This window comes from Heterocephalus glaber, unplaced genomic scaffold, assembly GCF_053883595.1.
Source record: "Heterocephalus glaber isolate CG9 unplaced genomic scaffold, H.glaber_assembly_v1.0 deba00001788, whole genome shotgun sequence".
NCBI lineage: Eukaryota > Metazoa > Chordata > Mammalia > Rodentia > Bathyergidae > Heterocephalus > Heterocephalus glaber.
This window is the reverse complement of record NW_028258471.1, coordinates 2125265-2152092: the sequence shown is the minus strand read 5'-3', so window position 1 is coordinate 2152092 and position 26828 is coordinate 2125265. Positions and strand designations below refer to the sequence as shown.

The 26828-nt window shown below is 39.7% G+C and overlaps 2 protein-coding genes across 7 annotated transcripts in view; one reads left to right on the top strand and one right to left on the bottom strand.

Moving 5' to 3' along the window:
- Positions 1-168, bottom strand: part of Mrps27 (mitochondrial ribosomal protein S27) — a 111936-nt gene extending 111768 nt beyond the window's left edge. Inside the window, exon 1 of one of the 5 annotated variants that reach the window (XM_021250663.2) lies at positions 3-168. In XM_021250663.2, coding sequence (XP_021106322.1) covers positions 3-75 — 73 coding nt within the window. In that variant the 5' untranslated portion in view covers positions 76-168. The remainder of the gene's footprint in view (positions 1-2) is intronic. The other 4 variants (XM_004872856.3, XM_004872858.3, XM_021250664.2 and 1 more) reach the window with 4 other exon arrangements.
- Positions 169-176: 8 nt separating this feature from the next.
- Positions 177-26828, top strand: Ptcd2 (pentatricopeptide repeat domain 2). 2 transcript variants are annotated; one of them, XR_002391688.2, is made up of 11 exons: positions 177-310; positions 1588-1680; positions 4504-4633; positions 8116-8233; positions 9253-9331; positions 9737-9828; positions 11947-12060; positions 15471-15545; positions 22513-22626; positions 22927-23014; positions 25983-26828. XR_002391688.2 is itself a non-coding variant. In XM_021250667.2 (10 exons), exons 1-10 carry the CDS (start codon positions 199-201, stop codon positions 26205-26207), a joined length of 1152 nt encoding a protein of 383 aa, XP_021106326.1. In that variant the 5' UTR covers positions 177-198; the 3' UTR covers positions 26208-26828. The 2 variants fall into 2 exon arrangements, 1 of the variants encoding a protein (XP_021106326.1); XM_021250667.2 differs by lacking the exon at positions 22927-23014.

The window sequence follows — 26828 nt, the reverse complement described above, 5'->3', positions numbered from 1 at the left end:
ACCTGCTGGGCAGAGGTAAGGGATAGCGACTTTCCGAGCCAGAAGCGTTCCACACCACACTATGGGGCCCGCCATCTTGGAGTGTACCAAGTGAAAGGCCGACCAGGGGGCTACGGAGAGAGGAAGGGGCAGGCGCTCCGGAAATAGACGTTCTTTCTCCCCTCTCCGGCGTCTGCAGGTGGTGCAGCCTTGGACAATATGGCTACTGCTCTGCAGTCCTTGAGAAAAGTTGGGCTGCTTGCGCCACGGATCTCCCCAAGTCCTTGGGTGGCGAGCCCAGGATCCACTTGCTGCCGCTGCCCTCTCGGAGGTACCTGCGCTTTTGGACCGTGGAATGAGGGAGAGATGGAAAGAAGGAGTGCTCGACCCCAGCGGGCATCTCTTTATAGAGAAGTCGCTCCGTGGCCCGAAGCGCACCCTTGCTGTGTAGTTGCACATGAGTGCAGTGGGGACCCCTGGGTAGCCTGAAAGACCCAGTGTCTGGACACCCGAGGACCTCTGGGGCTGGACTTTGGGGCCATGGTGCTACCAGGCAGGGGCGTCCGTGCTCTCGAGGACACTCCTTTCTCCCTTTGGAGAGCGGAGGTCTTCTACTCCACGCGTTTGCAGTCCTACCGGTGTTTAAAATCTAGAAGACTGAAAAAAAAAAAAATCTAGAAGACTGAACAGGTTTTCTCATCCTCAGAATTACCTTTAACATATTTGGGAAAATGATCAAACTTGAGAATTCTAGTGATTGATAAATATTTAATACTTTGTGTCAGGCGTTATTCTAATGCATTCTACGTATATTAATTCCATTTCTCTTAACAGCACCCAGTAAGAGAGGTGCCTTTTCTCCATTTACAGAGAAGATTAAATCATTTGCCCAAGGTCACAGGGAACTAATAGCTGCAGAATTTGAACTCGGCTACTTCACGGACTACCTTTCATAAATACACAGCAATTTTTCTTGTTATTTTCTTACTGTAGCACCAGAACTCTTCTAGTAGGTGATTCTTTAGTTACGCTTCACCCATTTTTACCTCGTGCATAATCAAGAATGCTAAATGAGGGATAACATTTCCCAAATTTACTAAGCTGTGATTAGTGATTTCTGATCTATATTTAAGATACTGAGTTAAAATCTGGAAGACCATTACTCCATTTCACGAATGACAAGACTGGGAGTTCCAGTGCTCACACTTGCTTTTTCCATTACACTGTATGTTGTCCCTTAGATAAATCAAACCTAGATGCTTGTTTTGCATTTAAATTATAGCTATAATTTTTTTCTTTTTTTTTAATTGCCCTTATTACCCCTTAACCAGGTGGAAAATGCCCATTTAAATCCTAGTTTCCTGTCAACCAGGCACTTTACACAGTTAATCACTAGCTCCTTTTACATACAAACAAAACTTGTTTTGCTGAAGCTTTGCATTCTCTGGTAGTTTGGAGGGTTTTTTCCCTCACCAGGGTCAGTGTCATATTTGTATCCATCTAGATGCATCATTTGTAATAGATGAAGGTAAGATCAGTTCATTAGAAATAATCAAGATCTCTCCAAACATTCAGAATTATTTTACTTTTTTCTTTCTCTAATTTCAGCTAAAAGATACCTACTTACAGATAGTATTATGAAATTAAAGGAATTTCAACATAAGAAGGTGGCTGTTGCATATAATCTTTCTGGCAACAAAGGTAATAGAATCAATTTTGTTAATTCTTTAATCTGTCATTCAAATTTTCTCTATCCCTATTCATTCTCTCCTTCCATGAACTGCCTTATAGAAAAAGATTGATAACATTTATTCTTAGTTTCCTAGGCTACCTTTATATTCACCTTTCTTCTCACACTGTACTACTACAAAGTCTACAGCTTTCCCCTTAGTCCTTATATCAGAATCCCAGAGAAATAGTAAAACTAGAGCTGCAATCAGTCCTCTTCTGGGTATGGTTTGAGAACCATAGCAGCAGCAATTGGAGATTGATAGAGATGCAAGTGGAAAGGCCCCAGATGGTTCCTACATACTATGTATTTAAGATCTCTAGATGACTGGATTTCAAGCTTTAATGTAACCCTCAGTGGAAAGTACATTTCATTGCATATCTATATGTAAGTGAAAACCATGTGAAACAAAACAGTGCTATGTGTAATGGTGCATTTTGACATATTCTGTGCTGGAAAAGTCCATAGGATCAAAGATTTCTATAAAAACAGGAGAAATTTATGTGAAATCTGGGATTTACCTTGAAAAGTCCAGTGTGTTTGAGGAATGTCAAGGAAATGAAATTAGTAAAATATTGATAATTGTGGAGTCTGGGTGATCGAGGGGTCATTATATTGTTTTCTCTATTTTTGGATGTGTTTGAAATTTTTATTGTAAAAAGCTAAAAACATAAGAACACCACTAACCTAGGCTCCATTCCCTTTCAGTAGCTGAGAAATCTTGTTGCACTCACTTATTCCCTCTTCTGCTCCTAGCGTACTTAGCAATATTTCAGACTTTTTTGTTTTGTTTTGTTTTGTTTTTTGTTTTTGGTACCCAGGATCGAACTTGGGTTCTTGCGCCTGTGCAGCAGGTGGCAAAACCACTGAGCTTAATCCCTGGCCCTCAGACTCTTTTTATAAACACATATAAGATTATACTCTTTGTCCCTGTTGGCATTCTTAGCTATAGGCCCAGCTCTCCCTCTCACTGCCAAGTGCTCGCAAGCCCCTAAGTAACACATCCTGCCTCCCTTCCCTCTCAGTCCAGTCCTCCAGAAATCAGTCTTCCTTCGCAGGTCAGCTGATGCCACAGCTGTGTAATACACCCATGGGACACAAAGATATACTTTAGGAATGCGCAGATATATTTATATCTTCAGGTTAGTATATTCAGTCTAGAAATCACTTTAGTCTCTTCTTTTTACCCTAGATGTTTTTGAGTTATGTGAGGTTTGCAGTCAGTAGGCCTTGTCATTGTATAGGTCTTATTTCCATTTGTCATAGTTTTATGTACATGTTCCAAAAGGCAGTGCACATCTGCAATCTCGTGCACATTTTGTCATTTTAAGAAGCCACAGTGGCATTCGGTTGTGTATACTTAGTGTACTCACCCACCCACCAGGCCTCCTAGTTCTTCCTGAATAGACTTCCTTTCTGGAGTTAAATGTTCTTTCTTCCTCACTTAGTCACAGTTCTTCCCTCAACACCCTTCACCCCAATTCTAAAATGAAGATGATTCTCATACCAGGAATGCCCCAATCCTCTGTTGCTCCAACCTGATTCAGCCCTTTCCTTCCTTCACACTTGATCTCTCTACCCCTAAACTTTATCTGTCCTGCCACTCTGACCAATGACAGGTGCTCTAATAGGACACTTCTGTCCTATTAAGTTTGTAGGACAAATTCATTTGTGTGCTGCCTCATCTATAATTATTTTCAGATAGCTCTGTATGAATAATCTTGTCCTACCAAATACATCTTAAGCTCTTTGTGGGCAGGAACCATAATTATCCTTCCTTGTATCAGAGACACATGCTTCTGAGTATGAATCTATGACAAACAGTTACGGGATTTAAAACAATATACTTCTTTTGACATTTTTTGCTTCATAAGGTTTATTAAGAAGGACAAAGAGAGGACTGGGGATTTAGCTCAGTGATTTCGCTCCCTGCTGTGCAAGCACAAGGACCCGAGTTCGATCTCCGGTACCAAAAGGAAAAAAAAAAAAAAAAAAGAAGGACAAAGAGATACAAGATATGAAATCATTCCTTTGTGATCTTTTAGATATTTTTAATAGACTATATCCTATTAGATCTAACAGATAATAGGAATGAAAATTGAGGTTAATAATGTCACTATTTACAAATAGTTACTGTATGATAGGTCCAGTCCTGAGTGCTTTCCTTATATCATCTCATGTAACTCTTAAGGAAGGTTCACAATCCTTACTTTATGTATAAGGAATCAAGTCTCACAGACATGGGTCTCCTCCAGAGCATGCAAGTGACAGAGTCTTGATTTCATCCTAAAACCTTTAACCATTACATGGTTCTGTGAATAAAGCTTTGGAGACCCATTGAATTTATCTTAAACCTAGGGGATCTTCCTTGTAAATCAAGAGCACCATGAGCCTCAGCTTCTGTAGTGCATTGTGCCACTCCTAGCAGCATTCTTTCAGAGCGCTGGTCCTTGGAACAAATCCTATAGGTATTTCTTGGCAGCTTCTGGTACAAAAATAGCCCTGCCTTCTACAAAACAGATGCTTGTTTGTTCCTACCTTGCACCTCATCCTACATTTTGGTAACAATTCAGCCCCTTCCTAATGCCATGAAGCCTTGTTTGTTTGGTGTTTGTCCCCATAGTTGATCAGATAGCCAAAGGAAAGGACAAAGACCATGGAGGGAGCTGTGTGTCCCAGAGCCCCCAAAGTGCCCTGTGCCTGAGCCACATCAGGCTTCCCCTCCTCTCTGAAGTCAGCCACCTAACAATCCTAGTCAGCCTGAGTGATGGCCACCATCCTTTGCTTCCTTCCAGAAACTTATTTTAGAAACTTGGAAGAGAAATTGACCCAGAACAAACTCATCTTGAAGGACGAGCTGAAAACCTTGCTTCATTTGTGTCAGTCCCAGGAGGACATGGAGCTGGCTAAAAATGTCATTCACAGGTGAGGCACTTCTTTAGAGTTTCTTAACCTTTCTCTCTTCTCACTGTCTTCCTTTCCCACAGTTTAGGAGATTCCAGGGCACGGTGCTGGCATCAGCTCGGTTCTGGTGAGAATCTTCTTAGCTCTGTCACATAGTGGATGGCAGTTCCAGGAGCATGTGGAGAGCAAGTGATCTTATCCCATAGGGCAGTAATGGGCGAATCTTTTAGAAGTTTCAGTGATACAAAAGCCTGCTGCTGCATGCATGCCAAAGATTCGCCACTACTGCCATAGAGGAAGCCAGAAAGCTGGGGCAGGGGGCAGCTTTGCTCAAATGTTATAATCTCTTTCTCTAGAGAGCTGCTGAGGGGTCACAAGAGAACCACCTTCATGCCTTGAAGGGCAGCATTCTCATTTGACCTAAGACCTCCCATTAGGCCCCTCCCTTAAAGCCTCCATGTCTCCTTGCTTGCTGTCACCCTGGAGACCAGGCTTCCAACACAGACTCTTCTTGGGAAATGAACCAAATCCAAACCTTAGCAGAGGGTATGAACTTTTTAAAGCTTGTCAATATAAAATAGCAGAATATTTTCCAAAAGGATCATGTAATTTACAGCCATACTGTGTCAGCAAACCTCCTTTTTTTTGTATTGCAGTTTCACAATATTAAATCATTAGAGTCCCTTTGACTGATTTTCCTCTTCTCTCTTTACTGCCAATAGCCGACAGGTGCTTTTGTGTTGTTTTGGTTTTTTCAGGGGGACAGGTCTCACTATGTAGTTCAAGCTGACCTTGAACTCACGATGTAGCCCAGGCTGGCCTCAAATTCACAGTGATCCTCCTACCTCAGCCTCCTGAGTGCTGGAATTACACATGTGCACCACCACGTCTGGTGACAACAGATGTTTATAAGAATAGCAAAACATGATAAATATTTGGAACAGGGCCAGGGATTTAGCTCAGTGGTTCCACTGCCTGCCTCGCAAGTGCAAGATCCCAAGTTCGATCCCCAGTACCAAAAAAAAAATTGGGAACATCTTTTCCACATATTTCTATTATAAGCATTCAAAGTATGATTCAGGCTGGGGATTTAGCTCAGATTTAGTTTCTTGCTCTGGGTCAGTGCTAGGAAGAAGTTGAAGAACACCTTGGGCAGCTCTGAGGTGATGGGATTTCTTCATTTCCAGCCCTGTACCAAGCGGCAGTGAACAGGGCTATCTCCCCTCAGGTGGAGAACGGTGTCTTCTACATGGTGCCACAGTCACGAGAGGAAGGGAACCCCTGTGCCCAGAAGACATGAAAACACGTTCTGTGTCTAGTTAGGTGGTTTCCAGGATCCCTGGAGGTGGAGGCTACAGAAACCAGAACATCACCTGTGGACAGAGCTGTCAGAGGCAAAGACAAGCTTACAGATAAGCAGTGGAGAGAGGACCGCCTCACAGACAGTCCCATCTCGTGTGTGTAACAAACAGACTTCTGTGACAAAGAACCAGTTAGAGATTTTTATAAATCAAATACCCTCCCTAGTTAAAGTAAAACTCCGGAAGGGGAAGGGGAAGGGGAAGGGGAAGGGTTAGGTTCTCTCGCCTGCCTCACAAGCGGTAGGTCCTGAGTTCGATCCCCAGTACCAAAAAAACAAAAACGAAAACAAAGTATGATTCAGAATTCTTTACTGCTGCTGCTAACACTCCGTCCAGCTGCTGTCCATTCCTCCACTTGTGGACGTTGGGTGGGTGGGAAGCTGGGGGGCATCCATGGCCTACCCTGCTTGTTCCCTGTCTTCCTGGGGCAGGCAGCTTACAGCTGGGAGAGGATAAGGGTCATGAGCTGGAACGAAGCTGCTTAGTGAGATGCAGATGGGGAGCAACTTAATCCCCTCATAATTGTGACCAAATGCTTTCATTTGGTTTATAGGGGATTTTAGATCCTTTTCTTTGATTATTTCTTGTCAAGAGGTAATTATCTCGGTGACTTTGTAGCACATTTTGTTTTGTTTTGAGATGAGGTCTCACTAAGTTACCCATGCTGGCCACAAACTGATGATCCTTTACCTTATCCTCCCAAGTAGTTGGGATTACTTGTATGTCTGGCTTTTCTTTTTTGCCAGTGGTGGTTTTTCTAAGGTTTATTGGCAAGAATTTAATTTTGAATATGAATACTAGTTTGGGAAAACTTTTGTTTTGCTTTCTGCTGTTTTTATTCTACTACAAGTTTCTCATGAGACTATTTACTGAAATGTGTTTATAGATTTTAAAGATATTTTTTAGTATGCCATACATTTTATAAGAACCAACATATATTGTAGATTTGTCCTCTCCCAGGCAACCTTTATCTCATTTAATCCTCATAAAAACTTGTTTTGAGTTCTGTTTTTGTCTCCATTTTACAGATGTAGAAACTGAGGCATTAATTTGCCTACTGTTATACATATTGTAAATAGAGCTGAAATTTGAACCATCATTTTGAAATCAGAGTATAAAAGTTCTTAATCACTATACTCTTGTCTTTTACTAATTTAACTCAAATGTTAAAATGAACCAATGAGTACTCGTATAATTTCTGTGATTGGATTATGACACACATAAAGCAAGTACACATCATCCTTCTGTTTGACAATATAGATGTTTAGAATAGACTGATCATAATGCCACTTCAGGTATGCTCAGTTACTTCAGCGGGGGGAAAAGAAACTATTCTGTTTTGTAAAGTCAGAGCTTTCCCCCTAGTATTTTAAAGCTATTTACATCATGAAAATCTGATTTACATGTAAGCATAAGGTACTTCTTTGGTCACCAAATTGCCCTTGTATTGTCTATAGCAGAATGGGTTGGTAATTCAAAGTAAACCTATGTCAGTGATTTATAGTTCCAACTGGCAGACTGGTACCTGTACAAATCTCAAGCATACATAAAATGCCACTGCCTTGAAATTAGCTTTTTCTCAAGACTTAAAAATTTCAGAAGGACATTTCATTTGTTTATCTAGGTGATCATAGCTCACATATGCCTTACCCTGGACGCTGTGAAGCTGAGATTGCTACAAGTTGTGAAGTGTGTCTGCTGTCCTGTAAGGGCATGAAGCCAGCCTTGAGCACGAAGCATCACCCTCTCCCTCCCACCATACAGTTTGCTTGTTCTCCAGGAGGTGGGGCCCTTTCTCAGGACCTCACTTATACCCTAATACAGGCTTATACTCCCTCCCAGCCATTGCCACTTAGTTTAAAGAATGATTACAACATAAGTTTTTCTTCTCTTGCTTTTATTGCACAGGGCATGTTGGCCTGTAACAAAACCTGTTTGTATATTTGAATGCCTTCTGTATTCCTGCACTGAAGGATTCCTCTAATCCTCTGGTTTTATTCAGATCTCCACTTCTCCCCTACCACATTGGAAGCACCTATTCTTTATTGTGTCCTCTACACTTAGCAGAGTGTATACCATGACCTGAGTCTGTCATTTTTGCTGTGCTGTACCTTTTGGCTCACTGAATCATTTCGTTACCAGGTACCATGCAGAAAATAGAAATATGACTTTGGGGGAATATAAATTTGGACCAATTTTCATGAGGCTGTGTTATGAGATGGATCTTGAGGAATTTGCAGTGGAGCTCATCAAAGACCAGGTGATTGTTTTCTGATTCCTTCTGCAGATGTGATTTCCTTATGCCATGTTTTTGATGGTACTAGAAAAGACATCTTTTCACTGCATTACTCTTGGGTTTGATTTTCAGAGAAGGGCTGCTGAGCTGAATGAATGAACTGTTCTCTGCATTTTTAAAGTTCCTTGGCATTCATTCATGTGAAAAAGAGTCGGCCTGTATATAGAGGTGTGCACTGGTGGAGTACCAATGTGATCATGTCTGTCTGCTGTGGATGTGGATGTGTGCTGACCTGGCACATACACCTTCTCTTTGAGACAATTTCAGAGGAGAATGCTGTATGACAGGATGCCATTTCACGCTTGTTTTCCTAAGCTTCACTTTTGCTCTTTCTTTTTCTATATTTTTATTTCTGATTGAGGTTTTTGTTTCTAAAGTGCTTGTCCATTTTCAAAATGCTTTCACATATTCTGATTTTCTTTTCCTGAAAAGAAATAATTTATTTTTGCAGTTATTTACTTTGTCAATTTTACATGTGTTATTTCATTACCATAATAGCCCTGATGATATGTCCCTATTACTATTTCCACTTTACAGATAGAAAACTAAGACCTAGAGACATATAAATTCATGCATGCTCAGAAATATTTGTTAAATTTTGGGGCTAGAGCTGGCCACCTTGTACATTTTAGTATATTCAGAAACCTTCGTAACAAGCTAGTTGATCTCTCTTTTGTGTAGAGTGTTCTGTATGTGGTAGAATTGTTCGCCCCAGGCTTGTCCCTCCTCAAGGACATCAGTGCATTATTACAAAGATGACCATAATATGTTAATAAGCAGAGGAAAAGTAGTTTTGGAGTAGTACTGATAGTTTGATATATAATTACATTTTAGCACATTATGTATTAAAAACCTGGAAACTAAACTGAGTATCTTTAATGTTAGAATTACTAAAAATTGTCCTTAGTTTTGTACTAAGATATGGTAAAAATACTCCCTTAATAGCTTTAACTTCTAACTAATCTGCATTATTTTTTCATTAGCATTTACGAGGTTTCTTTGCAGACCCCACATCATTCAATATTTTGATGGATATGTTATTTATCAAGGAGAAATACGAAAGTAAGTACCACAACCTATGGTTGATGAAATATCTTACTGTCTTTGGTGGTATTGCTATTAGGAAAAAAAGTGGACCATGCAAAAATGATCCTTAAGTTCCTCATGAGGGACTGAACAACAGAGACCTTACTGTAAGTTTGAACACATTGCATTGCATGGCATGTCTTGAAGTAAAACCTCAGATTTTCTTATGCTAAAATTAGAGTGGGTTTTAATATACTATATTTGTTCTTCCTAAATAACCTGGTCATTTATTTTGATATTTAGTTAACTGCTAAATGACTTTGAGAAATAGCTTTTTATTAGATGGTACTTAACAGGTCAGGGTTTGGGAACCAGCAGTCGAGGAACCCTGGCCTTGCTATAATGCATTTAACATCACTGGCCCTCTCCTCCCTTTGGCAGGTGCATTGGAAATATTGATAGAGATGAAAAACCAGGATGTGAAGTTCGCCCAAGATACCTATGTCCTTGCTTTTGCAATTTGCTACAAGCTGGTAAGACTATTGCCCCCTAACTTTCAGGGGATGTGGGTGGTGGTTAAGAGAGAATTTTTTTTTTTTCTGTCTCTCTTTCTCCAAATAAAATTCAGTTCCTCTCAAGTGTGTTTTCCATCTGGTGCAAATATTTCAATCTTAAATGTATTCATTTTTACGCAGCAGGCAGCGAAACCACTGAGCTTTGAGCTAAATCCTCGGCAAATGTATTCATTTTTAGAAAACTCAAGTTAGCCTTGTCTGACAGTTTTTTCATTGTGAAAGCAACTTAGCATCTTTTACCCTTCTCTGCTGATTGTGTAGATGGTGAGAACAAGAGATAGTGTGTCAGCTTCAAGCTGTGCTCTAGAGTTCCTGCACACTGGAATCCACTAGATCTGTTTCCCTCCCCTCCTAAAATTGCACTATCCTTCTCTGACAGATTCCAGTACTACTTTGGCCTGATCTGTGATATCTATCATGATCACTGAAGCTGGCAGTGACATTACCTCCAGCACATATCCCTTGATTGTGCTCTGTTTGTATCACATACCTGTCCTTTCAACTCTGCCCAATTATTGTACTTGGATTCCATCCTTTCCACTGGAGTAAGAGCTCCTCAAGGGTTCTTTGTATCCCTGTGTCTGACACAGTACCTAGTACCCAGCAAGTCTTTAATAAATGTGTGTAATGTTACAGTGAACTCTTTGTGGACAAAGACCGTGACTTGTAAGTCCTTATGTCGTTAGTATGCCAGGATTATTTCTTTCACATAGAAACTATTGCTTTAATATTTGTCAAGTGAATAAAAGTGAAATGAATGAAGTTCAATATAGTACTATACTCATTCATATCATTTAAATTTTGGACACCTGGATAACTGAAAATGAAGGGACCCCAGCCAGTGTAAAAAGAGAATGAACCATTGAAAAATTTCCCTAAAGAGGGTAGCTGTACCAACTTTCCAAAACAAGAGGAGCAGCTGGGTTACAATGGAACCAAAATGAAACTGGAAATTGAGAAACTTGAAGTCTAGTCTCAATTTAGTATTAACTGGCTTATTTAGTTTTGAACTGATCACTTAGCTTGTTTATAAAATGAGACAGCTGGATTTGGGGTTCAGCAAACTTTTCTGTTAAGGCCATATAGTAAATATTTTAGGCTTAGGGTTCACAGTTTCTACCACATACAATCTCTGTCACATATTCTTTGTTTTTGTTTTTGTAAGTCTTCAAAAATGTAAAGACCATTCTTCATTGTAGGCTGGATTTGGCCCTAGAGGTATAGTTTGCTGACCCCTGGATTGGATCATTCTTTTCAATCACACCACTGTTAGGATTTTGTCAAGTAGAAGGCCAACAAAACACACAACAGTAAAACATTGGTTATTCAGCATCGTGATTCCCAGTTTTCTGGGCTACCTAGGGATGTCTCCCGAGTATATGCTGAAGTGGGGAGAATTTAATTCTGCTACTTAGCAAGGTTCAGAGGACTTTTCTTCCCTCTGTCCAAGAATAACTTATTTCACTCTGTGGAAATATGTTGGAATACCGAGCTTGTCAGCCAGGACAGATTCCAAGTCCAATCTGGGAACTTCCCCTTCTCATCAAATTGAGACTATTTGAGGAGTGAGTGGTGAGCTGTGTCGTGATAGACACAGATGCGCAGTTGGCACTGCTTGTCCCACTGCAGCGTTCACAGAGGAAGGGACTTTGTTTTACTGTCATTGTCTTGATGGTTTACGCATCATTCACATTCTTGGAGGACTTGTTTTGTTTTAGGTTTCTGTTTTCATGAGATTCTTTCATAATTTAAGTTCAAATTAGTCTTTTACATTCCAGAGCCTGTGTATAGCAACTAGCCTGCCCAAATCCAAAGAGACCTAAGTGTTTGCAGGTAAAAAATGCCCCATGTCAGAAAATTGACAAATAGCTTCAAAAATAAAATTATTTTAGATTGGACTATTGACATACAGGTAACCTGGTCACTAGGAACTAGTGTCTAGAAGGGGCTTAGTCTTTGAAGTGGCTTGAGGTTAGCTCTGGGAAATTCTTACAAAAGAAGTCTAAAATGGCACTGTTAATCATTTTATTGAATTAAAGTTCATGACACTTATTGAACAATCTTGTCTCCTCACAGAACAGCCCAGAATCTTTTAAAATCTGTACTACATTAAGAGAAGACGCCCTAGTCAAAGGAGACATTGTCTCCAGGAGAGCATCCTGTTTTGCTGTGGCGTTAGCTCTGAATCAGGTAAAGCTGTGGGGTGCATGGAAGTGAATTGGGAGCAGGCAGGTGTTTACTACATTTGTTTGTCCTTGCTTTTGAGTGTATCATAAAGGAAAAGTCCCCAGAAAGAGAGCAGTGCCTTTGTTACCATGGCAACGGAATCTCTCCCTATGCCGGCAGATAAATGTTTTTATTTACAGTTGAGGACCTAAAATGTATTTCTACTTAGAATGGGTTGGCCAAGACCCTGTGAAGAATCAGAGAGGGAAGTTGCATTCTTGAGAGAAATTTCTTCGGTAACTAAAGTAAAAATTGCAAATAATCAGTTTTCTATGCAAATTCTCAGAGAGCAGTTTAATACTCTGCAAAGCTGAATTCCTTTCATATGAATGATGGCTCCAGGATCAGCCCATCATTAGAAGGAAGTTTCATAGATAGGCCTAACAATTTCTTGAATAAGGCAGGTGAGCCCAGAGAGAAAGGGTAGCTCCCTGAGGCCATGCCTTCATGAAGGACAAAGAGCTGGAGCCCTGAAACAGTCCCTTAAAGGGCTCCTCCTTTTCAGTGACCTCGATTAAGGCCTAAAAAAATATGAAATACTGTACATGTTTACTATACAATGAAAGCGAGTATTATGGTAGAAAAATACTAACCTAGGCACGTTATTTATTTGGCTGGTAAAATGTGGCTGGAGAATACTTCGTTATGACGAAGATTTATCAGAGTGGTCCATTTCCATAACTGCTAGGAAAAGTCATTAAAGGACAAAGACTTCAGAGGATATACACTTAGCAGACATCCACAGGGTTTCGGTTATTTTTCTAACTTCTGAGCTTTCCTCTCAGTCCAGGGGAATTACTTTATCCTCTTAATCTGTCAAGAGCTGAGTGAGATGAATTAGTCTTTTCTAGGGTACATTTTCATTTCCTTTTGTAGCTCTTGTAGTTTTTCCTTTGTGTATGAGTAAGTTACACTGTTTGGAGCACAGATAGATCATCATTATATCATCTTTGTAAATCTCTCATTTTAGTGAGAGTGCAGTTCTTGGTTGTGTTTAATGCTTTTGCCCTGAATTCAACCTTAAGTAATATTAATAGCTCCACCTTTGTTTTTGTTTCTCTTTGTTTGGATTAGTTTCATATTTGCCTGATGCATATGTCTCTTCCTATCCTTTTATTCTCTCTCTTTTTTTATGGTATCCTTTTATTTTCTTTTCAATATCCAGCAAATAGTGATGTTATCCTTTTATTCTAAATCTTTTTAAAAAAATTCTCAGTCTTTTTGAATTATTTTGTTTTAGGTCAGTTGACACATTGTGTCATTTCAGATTTGCTTTATGCTAGTTTTTCTTTTTAGCATAACCCATTTATATTAATATGACATGTAGATGATCTTAAGTCTCATTTTATTTAACATTTTTTATTTTTATAGCTTTTAAAACATGTTATGTGGGTTTTTTATGGTTTTGTACTTTTGCCCTAGTGATTACTTTAAAATTGAAACTTTGTTTAACTTTCAGGTGTGTCCAATCTGTGACTGGTGGGTTGGACATGCCTGTGTTACAATGAAGAGTATTTTTTAAAAAGGGAAGTTTTGTTATTTATGTACATTAACTATATTCTATAGTCTATATTTTATATGTGGCTCAAGACAATTCTTCACAGTGCAGCCAGGTAAGCCAGACCACAGGTTGGGCATGCCTTTTCCTTAGACAGAAAATTAGAAAATTAGCCTTCCTAATTTTCTTCCTTTACTACCTAATTTTAATTGATATGTTATTTTTCATAGTGTTTGTTTTTCCCTTAAATATACTCAACATCCTTAAATGATATTTTTTAACCCACAAGTAATAAAGATGAGGAAATGAGCATACTTTATCTTCTTTTTCCCTTTTCTTTTTTTCGTTAGTATTATCATTTCTTCCTTGTTTAGTTATACTTTTGCACTCTCCTATAACTATATTGCCCATATTCATTTTGATCCTTTTGTGTATAAATAGGCCCATTGTTTACTGCTTGTTGTTTACTGCTGTTTTCTAGTCTTCTCTGTGTTTCCTAGTAAATTCTCCAGGGCAACAATATTCCTTGAGTTCTTGATATTTAAAGTTATTTTGTTTACCTTTTGATTTTGTACTTGAGCAACCATTTTGGAAATCTTGAAACTACAGATGATAAAATTTTGAGATGACACTTCTTTTGTGGAGGTTTTTTTTTAAGGTACTGATCTTTTTCTTCTGGTTTGGAATATTGCTTTGGAGAAATCTGAGGGCAGCCTGATTTTCTTCCCCCCACTTCTGATTGATGAAATTTTATTTTTCTCATTTCTGTCCTCCATATCCATAGGAACACTTTTGTATTGGGTTTCCTTGTCTACCAGTTATTTGCTTATTTTTGTTTTATTGGTTCCTTTCCTGGTTTTTTTTTTTAATTTAATTTCTTTGGAGTTCGTGTACTATTTCTTTTTGGGTTACTCATCATTCAAAAAATGTAAATTCAGGGGCGGGGATTTAGCTCAGTGGTTCTGCTGCCTGCCTCGGTAGTGCAGGGTCCCAAGTTCAGTCCCCAGTACCAAAAAAAAAATGTAAATTCATTATTAAAAAATGTAAATTCCTCTAGACCAGCCATTTATAGGAGATTCATGTCAGAGAGAGGTGCCAGAGCTTTGGTCTACATTAGCAGCTTCTCTCTTTATATACAACTTTATATGATTTGTAGGGTTTTGCCTGTAAGTATGCACAGATTTATTTTTCCCTAGCCAGTGAGAATAGGCACTGAATTGGGTTTTAGTAAACATTTTCTTTCTAGTGCTACCATAGGGACACACTGCTTCCTGCAAATATGGCTCATCTCTGGAAACCCTTGTCTAGTGTCCTCTCTGCCACATAGAGATTCAGAAGTTCCCCTTGCTAGTCCTAAGCCCTGCTCCCATCACTGTAAGCCAGGATTTAGTTTTTGTACCTGCTAAAAACCTCTGAGAACTATTTGTGGGCTTTTCCTCAGACTCACACAGCACCATCCTCCTCTGACTGACTTCCCCTGAACCTACCCAGGCTCCAGCTCCAATGTCTCTGTCAGTACTTCTACCTCTTGAGCTTTGAGGCTTTCCTGTTCCACTGATGGCAAAGATGGGTTTGCCTGTCTGTTTGTCGTTTCCTGTTTTTCTTAAAAACTGACTCCACTAGGATAAGGGGAAATGCCAACTTAATGCTTTCCTCCAAAAATTGGACTTGGACAGGTCGTTAAAACACAGGATAATGTGCCACTGGATGAAGCATTCTATGGAATGTTTATTTTTAATTACTAAAAATTTCTTTGTCAATTTTCTTTTGTCAAGCCTGGGGCCCTGTGAATAGGAATTTCCTGCCTCCTCTAAATGACCTTCACGATAGCACACATGTTCATGTGCTTTGGGGTATGACTTTTTTTGTCTTCTAGAGTGAAGTGGCCAAAGCTGCATCCATATTTTCTCAAATCATGAATCCAGAGACCATAACCTGCACTAATTTAAATGTAAGTAACTTCTTTAGGGTTTAAAGTAAGACTTAAATGTAGTAAAGTGTCTGCAGTTTTTGTCTGGATGCACTGACTTGATCTCCCAAGGTCTTCATTCAATTCAAAAGAAGAGACCTTAAGCTCCTCTATGTGAACATTACAGAATCACTCTTGTGATGGGTGTCAACACAGCCATTGCTTCCAGGAGTTTATGAAGGGGTGGGAAAGGTAGATATGCTTGGATGTAAGACATGGCTAAGTGCTGAAGATAAGAGGCTTAGCTAGGAAGGCTGTACATGGAGAGAGAAGGAGGGCATGGAGTTAGACTCACCAGACTCCTTACTGAGCCTTGAGAGTAACCTACATGCTAATTGCATCCCATCTGTGGTCTCTGACTCCTGTGTCATTGTGATCAGTGAGCTGATACACCTTGGGTGCATTACGTGGTGCCTGACACATGGTAAGCTTTCAGTAGCTGTTAGCTATTTTCATTTTTATTATATTCTAGTCTGTTGTGGCCCCTCAATCCTGCTGACTTACCTGGGCTACAAGTGACCTGTGTCACTTGTTTAGGACTTTGTCTGGATCACCAAGGGGCTGCAGTCATTCTATTAAGATATGCAAAACCGTAGCCCTAACACTAAAAGACAAAGCAAAAATATTCCTCTCATTTATACTGGATTTCCTTCAGTAATAAAGTTCAAAACATCCTGTTGCCACTCCCAGTTTTTGAACTGTGAGTCACCTAACCCTTCCTAGACCAGTGGAAAAAAGAAGATCATGTTATTAAAGACACCAGAGCCCCCACACAGCCAGCCCATTGAGGCCCTTCTTCTGTCCTGAGTGCAGCTGGGCTGAGGGGAGTTGTACAGGTGAAGCCCCTAATTTCTAAGCACGTCCCATCTCCTGAAACAGTCAAGGAGCTGAGATGAGAAAAATAGTTTCACAGGACAGAATTGTGTAGACACTAGTGTGCCATGAACTAGGAGAACAGATCCAGGCAGTGAAACAGAACATTCTAAGGTGAAGGCATGAAGGAAAGACAGGGCTGGCCGCGGAGTAGAGTGTGGGAGAAGGTCATTGTCCAGTCGAGTCCTGGAGGGGTCAGGGCTGTGGAGTAGGAGGGAAGGAGGTGCATGGACCTGCCTTGCTGCAAATTGCTTTGGGTGAGGCCTCTGTTTAAAAGAATGTAATTATTAATTGTAACCACTGCTTACTAGTTCTAAGACCTTCGGTAAGTTTCTTTGCCTCTGAGAACTTGAATTTCCTTTCATTTGAAACAAATGAAAAAAGCAGTCTTTTCATTGTGAGAACTGAAAGAAATAATGTGTGTTAGGTAGTTAGCACAGTGCCTGGCATATAGTTATTATGTGATGAATGTTTGCCAATACTAATGGTATTTGTTTGACGTGAGGTAAGTTAAATAAAAAGGAATGTTCTTTTGTAACAAATCCAATAAATAGGAATTAGTTATAAAACTGCAAACTTCTGAGGAATAATAGTAACGCTTCAAGGTGATGCTTTTCAGTTCTGCCCCTCTTAATATCCTCCAGTGTTAGCCTCATTTCAGTGCCCAGTGACTTTCTGGAGAAAGACTAGATAAAAGTCTTTTCATAAACTTTGGAGAAATGAGGTCAAGAGAGAAATCTTGAGATCAGAATACCTTAGATTGGGCCTTATATTTACTTTTCAGAATGCTTTTGCATGAAGGAAAAATGAGCCTGAGGAACCAAAAATATGGAGACAGTAATAACAGAGAACATGATGAGGGAGAGAAAGGCTTGGGATGGAAGCAGCTACTAGAAAAATACCCATAAAATGACCGTAGTTTGCAAAGGATATGAGCCTGGAAGACGGACACGTTGTGAATCTGTCAGCCCAGATTCACCTGTGTACACTTGGTGAGGGATCTGATGTGAACTGACAAATGTCTAAGAAGGGGAAGAAAGAGGACTCCAAAATGAGTTTCTAAGGCATTCACTTGGCACAGAGGAAGCATCAGAGAAGACAGGGAGTAATAGCATCTGTGTAGCAGTAGAAGAAGGCTGAGTGCCTCACCTGGCATTGTCCCTACAGATCACCCCTGTTTAGGCCTGAGGCCAAGGAGAAACTGCAGGTGCTAGCAGAGGGGCAGCCTGAAAAGTCACAGGCTTAGGTAGGTCTGGGAGGCCAGGGCTCCATGGCAAAGGTTGGGAGTCCAGAAGCTCAGGTCATTGGAGCCATTGATGACTAGGGAGCCTAGCCTTCCAGTAGAAGCCATATGTCCTTTGTTGTCTCTGCTTCCCATGGGATAGGGGCAGCTCTGGTATCCAAGTAGGTCCTTGCTTCTGAGTGAGTGGCCAGAAGATGTGTTGATTTCATGATAGGATGGGAGTAGAATTGCCGGGATCAGCGAGAGAGACTTCCACCAAAGCCAGAGCTACCTAGGTGGTTCATCAGAAAGGGAAGAAATCCTGGAGAGTATGGGGTGAAGTCCAGGATGTGCCTCAATAGTAGCCTTTCCTGTCATTGAAATAAGGTGGTTGTGAGAAATTAAAGAAAGAGATGGCAGATTTTCATTGAGTTTAGCTGCGGTACTGTGCTAGAGGTAGTCTGTATTCTTTAGTTCATTTTATAGAATCCTGTCAGAACAGTATCCCTCTGTGGTCCAGGTGTGTAAACTAAGATTCAAGGGGTAAGTAAATTACCCAATTTCACACAGCTCAGTGAATAACAGCATTGAGATTTTAACCCAGACAACTGACTGTGAAGCCCAGGGTTTCCTTCCTCTACAAAGAGATGAGACCTTCAGAGGTGATAAGGGCAGTCCCCTCTCATCCAGTACTGGGACTAGCTGCTCCTCATGGATATTAATGAGAAGAACACAGGACCAGATATTCGAAAACCTGATCCTTACCAATGCATGTGGTCCACTTGCATGGGTTTAGATTCCTCAGCTCTCTCAGTCTTGGCCTGTCTCTCACAGTTGTTACAAGAATCTAGTAATGGTTTTTCTGTTGGTTTTCAAATGAGAAAATGCTTTGGTAGAAATAAACCATGAGCTTGCTGAGAGTGAAGGTGTCCATTCCAGTAGGAGGAGAAATAGCACAGTAAAGAGCACAGACTTGCCTGCCAGGGTTCATGGGCCCCTGGGCTCTGAACTGGGAGAAAAGTCAGCTCATATGCATGGTGGAATGGGACAGTTCAGGCAAGGACATAAGGAACCTTGAATTGATGTTGAGTATGAATCCTCTTCACGAATGCAGTCACAGAATCATCTACGATTAGGAAACTTAAAGAAACTTTCACTGCTTAAAGAATTCTCACTCGAAAAACTTCCAAGTGTCCTGTCTAAATTTCTCATGTTGCAGTATAAGCCAGTCTCATCATTTGCAGTGCTGATGAAAAAGAGATGGTTGCTATTGTCAAGTTTAATAATCCTTCAGGTTCTGGGTCTCTGTTACTGGAGCAGTTTTTTAAAAATGACATAACAAGCCTTAGCTTCTCCAAGGCCATCATCACTTGGAATTCCTAAAGGGAATTTGTTAACTATTAGGAAATGGAAACCCGACAGGAAGGCTGACAAGTCAATATTAGCAAAAACAAATGACCATTTTTCTCTTTCTCTTATTTACATTAAAAACTAAAACTACCTTATAATAAAATCTTTTGATGCTGCCAGTTGGAATTTGAACTCACCTAATTTCCCCCCTACTGAATTGTCTTTTTATCTAAATTGCTCCCACTGTTGTAGAGGGCCTGGTTTCCTATTTTCTCAGCTAATATTCACTATGTATTACATTAATTCAGCAGGTGATTAAGACACATGCAGTTGACTCTGCCTTTCAGTCTGAATTTAAACTAATCATTCCCAAAAGGACTATAGTGTCTCTTTAGCAATGCTACTCAACAACAAAGAATTAATTTCCACTTCCAAATATGTCTGAAAGTAGCAGATATCAACACAGGGTAACTTTCTACTGATTCTGTTGAATTCTAATCATTTCTCTAGAACTCTGGCATGTATTCAAATGTTTTCCATTTTGGAATTGCATTTTCTTTGCAAGGGAATTGGAGAGTGGTTACTTTTGCTGCTTTTGTCATTTAATTACACAGGTGAATATCTTAACATCCCTTTCTCCTACTCAAGGTCATCCTAGAATGTTGTTTCCTAAGCTACACAGGTACAAAAGGAGATGACCTTTTTCTCATACATTTGTGACAGTGCCTCATTCTTATTATATTTGGTTTGATAAGTGTAAACTCCAAAATACAAGAGCATGTACAAATTCGAGGCTTTGTTTTTCTTCCCTGTAGAAAACCAAAGGTGGTCAGTTGTGGTGTAGCCATTCCATGTCATCAGAAATCCGGCCTCTCTATTTCTACTGCTGTCCTAAGCAGGTGATTTCTATCTGTTACATCCCTGATCCACAAGAAGTAGGAAAAATGGGAGAGGACAAAAAACTTCATCTTTTTTAAAGATGCTTTCCCAGGTGTCTTATCCAGCAACTTTTACTTACATGTTATTGGCCAGAACTTCACCCGGTGACCACACCTAATAGCAAAGAAACCTGAGAAACACAATTGAATTTCATACATGACAGTATCAGTTAAATTTCAGGAGTTCTTAGGGCAAAGAAGGAGGGGACAATGGGTATGGGTTTTTTTATATTATGGTGATCCAATATAGCAAACTTAAAAAGACAGTAAAAGAAACAAATACGAATGTCTGCATGCTCAGGGCTGCTGTTCTTTTTGTTGGTCAGAGGTATCCAGTGACTTGTCATTGTTTCCTGAGGCCTCAGAAAATCAGAGGGACAGGAAGTATGGGTTCCCTGAATAGTTTTTCTTGCCAAAATGTCCCATATTCCTTGCTGATTCAGTTTCCCTGGTCTTTTGTTTGAAATCTGTAATATTAAAGCAGTGTGCTATACCGTTTTAGTTTCCCTGACTGTACCCTGGAGTTTGAGACAAGCCCCTAGCTGTAGCACATTCTCTGTGCCTTTCAGCAGTAGCTGCCTCTTGTGCATTGCCCTTCATCAGTGTATTCTAATATACTGAACCTTATCCTTGAAATCTCTACTGAATCTCAGGTAGTTGCTGGAGGCAGGAAGGGAAGTTGGGAAGACTTATGAAAAACATTGAAATCTTCCAGGAGCACATCCATTTCCAGCATAGGGCTCCCGGGTTTATGCTTGTTAATTGCTAGGGGACCCATACTCTCCTCAGCTGCGTGTTAGGAACTGGAGACACAGCATTCAACATGGTAAGCTTGTCCTTGCCCAGGAGAGGACAGACTACTGCCAGCCAAATTGGGATTGGTTTTTATTAACAAGAGTGTTAGGAACTTGCAAGGTTGGAGATTTTAACCTACTTGCAAGCTAAGACATAGTCTGCCCCAGTTTCTTAGGTGCTGGGGGGAGTGAGTGCACTGGACACTGAGGGATGAGGGACAGTTTATCCCAGCAATAGCAGTAGCTGAAGTATGGCATTTTTCTATCAGTTTCCTGATCTTCAGTGCCTGTGGTGTGAAGTAAAGAGGTTTTTATACCTTTTATATAAAGCTTGCATTTTAGGAAAGGAAACCTGAGCTTAGGGAACTCAAATCTCTTACAGTGGGCAGTGAGCATGCCTATTCCTTGCTCCATGCCTTTAAATCTCCAGAACTGTGAGGTAAACTCTTTTTTTTGTAAGTAGCTTGCCTCAGTTATGTTGTTGTGGTGATAAAAATCAGACCAATACACTGCTGAACTATCAGTGTTACTTACTAGTGAAACAGTAGTTACACAACATAGTTCAGTATAGAAAAGGAGACTTCCAGGAGAACTCCCTTTCATAAGGAGCAAGAGCATTGAAATGATTATGCAGTTTGATTTAGTAATTTCACTTTTCCAAATCAAGTCTAAGATTTTTTTAATGTATACACATTGGTCAGTATAATAAAATGTGGTATATTTCCATGATTATAACTTGTTAAAAATTAGGGTTTTTTTTCTCTAAAATTTGTAATATGTTATGAAGAATTATTCATAATAACTGGCAAAAAGGATCAAGTTTTGGGGAAAATTAATATATTTGGAAAATTATAAACTGGTGAACAATAGCTGGTGAATTCTCAATCATTCTCATTTTCTTTAAATCTTTTTCTGTGTTTCAAATTGTACTGGTGAATGTTGGTAATGGGTGGGAGTGTGTTCCTTTTTTCTTGCGTTAACTGTGCCACTCTGTTGGAAGGTGTAGTGGTGTCATTTTAAAAGCATGGTATCACCCCATTTGAAAACTCTTTAATATAGTGTAAATAGGAGGTGTTCATTGAGATTTCAGCCAGCTTCTGCTCTGCCTGCAGTAACCTAGTGCCTGCAGTTTCCTAACAACAACAACTTCAACCATTTGTCAGTCTTAGGAGGTGGTTTTCATCTCGTCTGAATCCGGAGGAGGAAATTAATAATTTTATTTGTTAAATAGCTCCTTTGTGCTGATATTTCATTTTACATTCACAGTAACACAGAGTAATGTGGGCTCTGAGCATATTTTCCCTTTTTTACAAATGAGGAAATTTAAAATCAAAGATTGAGTGCCTTGGCCAGAGTCACATAGCTGGTAATTGCCAGTGTTGAGATTTCACCCCAAATATGTAGACTCCAAGGTTCATGCTGTCTTCATCATTGCTCGTAAGCAAGTTTTGCAGTTGTGGTATTCTGATTAATTCTTGGAAAGCAAGTTTTGGCTGGTTAAGCTTACATTCCAGATACAGTACTTTTTTTTTTTTTTTTGGTACCGGGGATCAAACTCCGGTCCTTGCGCTTGCGCAGCAGGCGATGAAACCACTGAGCTAAATCCCTGGCCCTGTACAGTACTTTTTTGAACTTGTACAAGCGAATGGATTAGGAAATGGAATCAAAGCAGAGTAGGTGCCTAACAGTGCCAGCTAATCTAACCAGGTACATTTGCCAACATTGAAATACTGGCTCAGTCTTGTTTTTGCTTCTTTCTTCTTTTTATTCAGATCATGATCCATATTCAGTCAAATATGTTGGAAACCCTAATAGAGATACTGCAAGGTGCTGCAGAAGGAAATTTATCCAGATTTGTGAAAAGACAGGAGTTCTCTGAGGAAGTGGTGAGTGTGCAAATGTGAAAGGTCTTAAGAGGCTCCACCTGATTATAACATCCCCTTTAAAGAGATTGTCAGATAGGTAACCTCTTTGTTCCCGTTTTAAGACTTTCATGTGAGTGCGGAGATTTTTTTTTTTCCAACAGAGTATATCCTATGAACTTCTGGGAACACTTTTTCCATTTACATTACTCTTTTACCTGCACTATTTTCATGGGCCTAGCCGCCTCTTTCCTTTGGGAAAGGACCTTTTTCCTTCCCCCTAATGCCTCCAGTACCTTTACCCTACTTCTCATTCTCAATTAGGGAGTGACCTAGGAAAAATAGAAGTCATCAGAAGAGAATGGCACCATGCTGTTGGCCTCTAGCTCCTTCCTCTGTCACTGTGGAGATGGTGAGTGCAGCTCGGCAGCCAGCCTCTCCCCACTCCAGCAACATTGTCTTAATATGTGCCAGGCTGAGTATCTTTTCAAATGTTTGAAGGGCATTCATAATTCTTTTTTAGTGAACTCTGTATCTCTTACCCATTTTTCTTTAGAGATATTGGTACGTTTCTCAAAATTTTCAAAAAGAGCTCTTTGGCCGGGCATGGTAGTGCGTGCCTGTAATCCCAACACATGGGAAGCTGAGGCCGGAGGATCGAAACGAGTTCAAGGCCAGCCTGGGCTACATAGTGAGGTCATGGCCAGCCTGAACCACATAGCGAGATCCTGTTTCAAAAAAACAAAAATAAAAACAAAACAAAAACCAAAAAGAGCTCTTTATGTATTAGGGTTAGGTAGCTGTTTGTATGATTAACATTTAAAGTATTTTCTCTAAATTAGTTTACCTTTTGATTTTGTTATGATGTTTTTGCCATATCAAAAAATTTTTTCTAATTTTTTGTAGTCAAATTTATCAGTCTTCTCCTTTATTGACTTGTATTATAACTAAGATAAAAGTTTTTCCACCCCCAGGATATAAAAGAATTCACTAATGTTTATATCTAGTACTTGTGTCATTTCATTTTTAAAATTTAATGTTCATTTGAAATTTATTTTGGAGTTTGTCATAAGAAAAATAAAACTTTATTGTTTTTCATTGGCTATCTACTTATCCTAGCACCACTTTTTAGAAAAGTCTATCTACATTGATTAATGTGAGATGCTGACCTTTGCCCTCAACCACACAGATTTTCATCTTTTCTCACTTCATTCATTCACATGAAGGACTGCTATGCCCCTCTAAAAAGAACTGCTGCCCGTAATGCTATGGACCACTATGTATGGATCATTTTAATATGTTATTAAGTGAGAAAAGGAAGATGAAAATCTGTGTGGTTGCTTTGAGAAGGGTGAATGTAGATATATATTTATGTACACAAAATCATATGCCACATAATGATATTTTGGTCGACAACTGACCATATATATGACAGTGGTCCCATAGATCATATTGCCCAGTGACGTACATCAAAGCATCTTGGTTTGTCTAAGTACACTTTGACGTGTGCACAGTGTTGAAGTGGCCTGATGACACATCTCTGAGATTATATCCCCATCATTAAATGACACATAACTCTCATGTAGATTTAGATTTTTGAAAAACAGTGGATGGAAATACCAGAATTTAATCAAAACAGAATAGAAATGTGACTTCCCTCAGTGTAATTCTTTTGTATCTTTGATTTTGGAACAATGAATTGAACAGTGAAATGAATTGATTTATAGATAAATGAATTGGTTCATACAGTTCAAGTAGCTTTTGAGCTAGTTCCAAAGGTAAGTGTGAGAGACTGCGTGTGCCTTCTTTTTTTTTTTTTTTGGGTACTGGGGATTAAACTCAGGACTTTGTGCCTGCAAGGCAGGCGGCAGAACCACTGAGCTAAATCCCCGGCCTATGTAGATTCTGTTATTGTAAAACTCTACATTGTAGAAATGCTGACTTTAATGTTTATTCCAAGAGTTTTTAAAGATGTTTTATGCATGGAGACAGGGATGTAAGCTATCATAGGTGCGATCAGACCACCAGAGGAGTATTGAAAAGAATTGGTGATTTTCTCAAATACTGTTACAAAATGTTAGTTGTTTCCTCACTGATTTCCTTTTTAAAACTGAGTTAAAGAATATGGTACAATCTCTTTTCTGCATAAATGGTAGCATCATTCTCATGATGCCATTGAATATTTCTGTAGTGATACAACTGATGTTGGGAGCTAGGTCAAAGCTCCCTCTAGCTTGGCATGTTCACTACTTTTGGAATCCATAAGTTGTACATTAAGTCAGTTCACCTTGAATGTGAGAAGTAAACAAGCTGTTCTTCAAGAAGAGCTTAAGCTGCTTATCTGAAGACTCAGCCAGAACCTTTTGTTTGAAAGGGAGATGTGCAGATTGACAAATAGAATTATGATTTATTTAGAAGATGACTGAAGGATTTTTAGGAACCTTGATCCCACTTAAGTTTCATTTAAAAATGTTAAGTTGTATGTTTAATAGCTGAACTAAGTAAAATGTTGATTTTGTTCAGAAAGTCATTTTGCATATCAATTCTGAACTCATTTTTGCATATACTTTCTATTTATGGTCTGGTTAGGCCCTTCCTCCATGCCCCTGGCCTATGCATCCAACAACCTCCTCGAAACATCCACCTAGATGTTTTACAGGTGTCTCAGTCATGTCCAGAACAACTCTTGAGTTTCCCCTTCCAATTTGACCCTTCCTGACTTCCCTGTCTCAATAAATGATGGCACCTATCATCAAGTTGCTAAAGCCCAAATCGGGGACATTAAATCCTTTTAGTTTAAACTTCAAAATACCCCTCACATACATCAGCTACTCCATTGTTTCTTCCCAGTCTAAACTACCATCCTTTCTTTTCTGGGCTACAGTGGGCTCTCTGGAATAATGTGCACATTCCTGTACCCTCTAATTCATTCACTATAAAGCTTTCAAACCTAAATCATATCCCATTATAGACTCTGATGGCTTTTAGGACAAATTCCAAAAAATTGCTATAGGTGGTCTATAAAACCCTATTTAATTTAGCCCCGCCTCCCACTCTAATCATTGCATTGAACAAAGTCAATTCAATTGATATTTGGCCTTCTTTCCCTGGTTTGCTGCACTGTAGAGTAGATGCCATTTGAACTCCCCTTCATAGGATATTGGGTATGGTTTTCAAGTACTAATTCTGAATTTTTTGTGTAGCTTGTGGAATCTTTTAAAGTTATTCATCCTTCTAGTGCCCAGTACCCTGGTTTTCCTTATTTTAAGTGTTTTTTTACTACTATTTATTTTTACACATGTGTAACTTTGCTTAGAGCATAGAAAGGACAACGAAGATATGTTGCATAGGTATGGTGATCTGCTTTTACTTTTTTCCAGCTGGCCAGAGTGAGGGAAAAAGTGAAGGATGTACCCAACCTTGTGGACCGATTTGAGGACATCTATGAGAAACTACATATACATGGCCATGTGACTTCTTACACTCTTGATGCTCTGCTCTGCCATACCCCCAGGGACAAGAATTCTCATACTCCACTACTAAACAGGAGGAGGGTCAGCCAGCGTACCCTCCAGCCCCTTAGCCAGCCCCTATTTGCCGAGTAACACTATTTTTAACTTTCCTCTGGGTCTGAGGGGCCTGCTTCAAATGAACAATTGGCTTCTCTAAGAAATCAGGCCTCTTACTTCAGTGGATGTTGTGCTAACACTTGGTCTCCCTGTATCACAAGTTCACTGAATGATGGCATGCTGAGCAGTGAAGTTTCTTTGTTGTGCTGCTGTGAAGATCTGGATCAAGCAAAGAAAGGTCAGCTCCCTCAAAGGCAGTCTTCCCCTGTGTCACTGTTGAGGAAGGAGTATGATTTGAGTCTTCAGTGCAGCTTGTAGTACCTGAATAGATTCCACTGAGCAATCATCAGGAATGAACTACACCAGAAGTGTGATCTTCCCTGTTTTTCAAGAGAGTAATTGGTTTTAATAATACCCTTGCTGATTTTAGGAGCTCCAAAACCCTGTCCTACCATGTTGGGAAACAGCCAAGGTTTTTCCCACTGCCCTGCCATCATTTAATTCTCTGACCCTACATAGAACACTTGAGCCCTCATTTTTCTATCTGCAAATAATAGTGTCTATGTGTGTTGGCATAATGACTTGAAATCTTCATCCAAGGTTCATTTTATTCAAGTATTCTCAAAAATAAGAGAAATAAAAAGATACCTGAGCAAA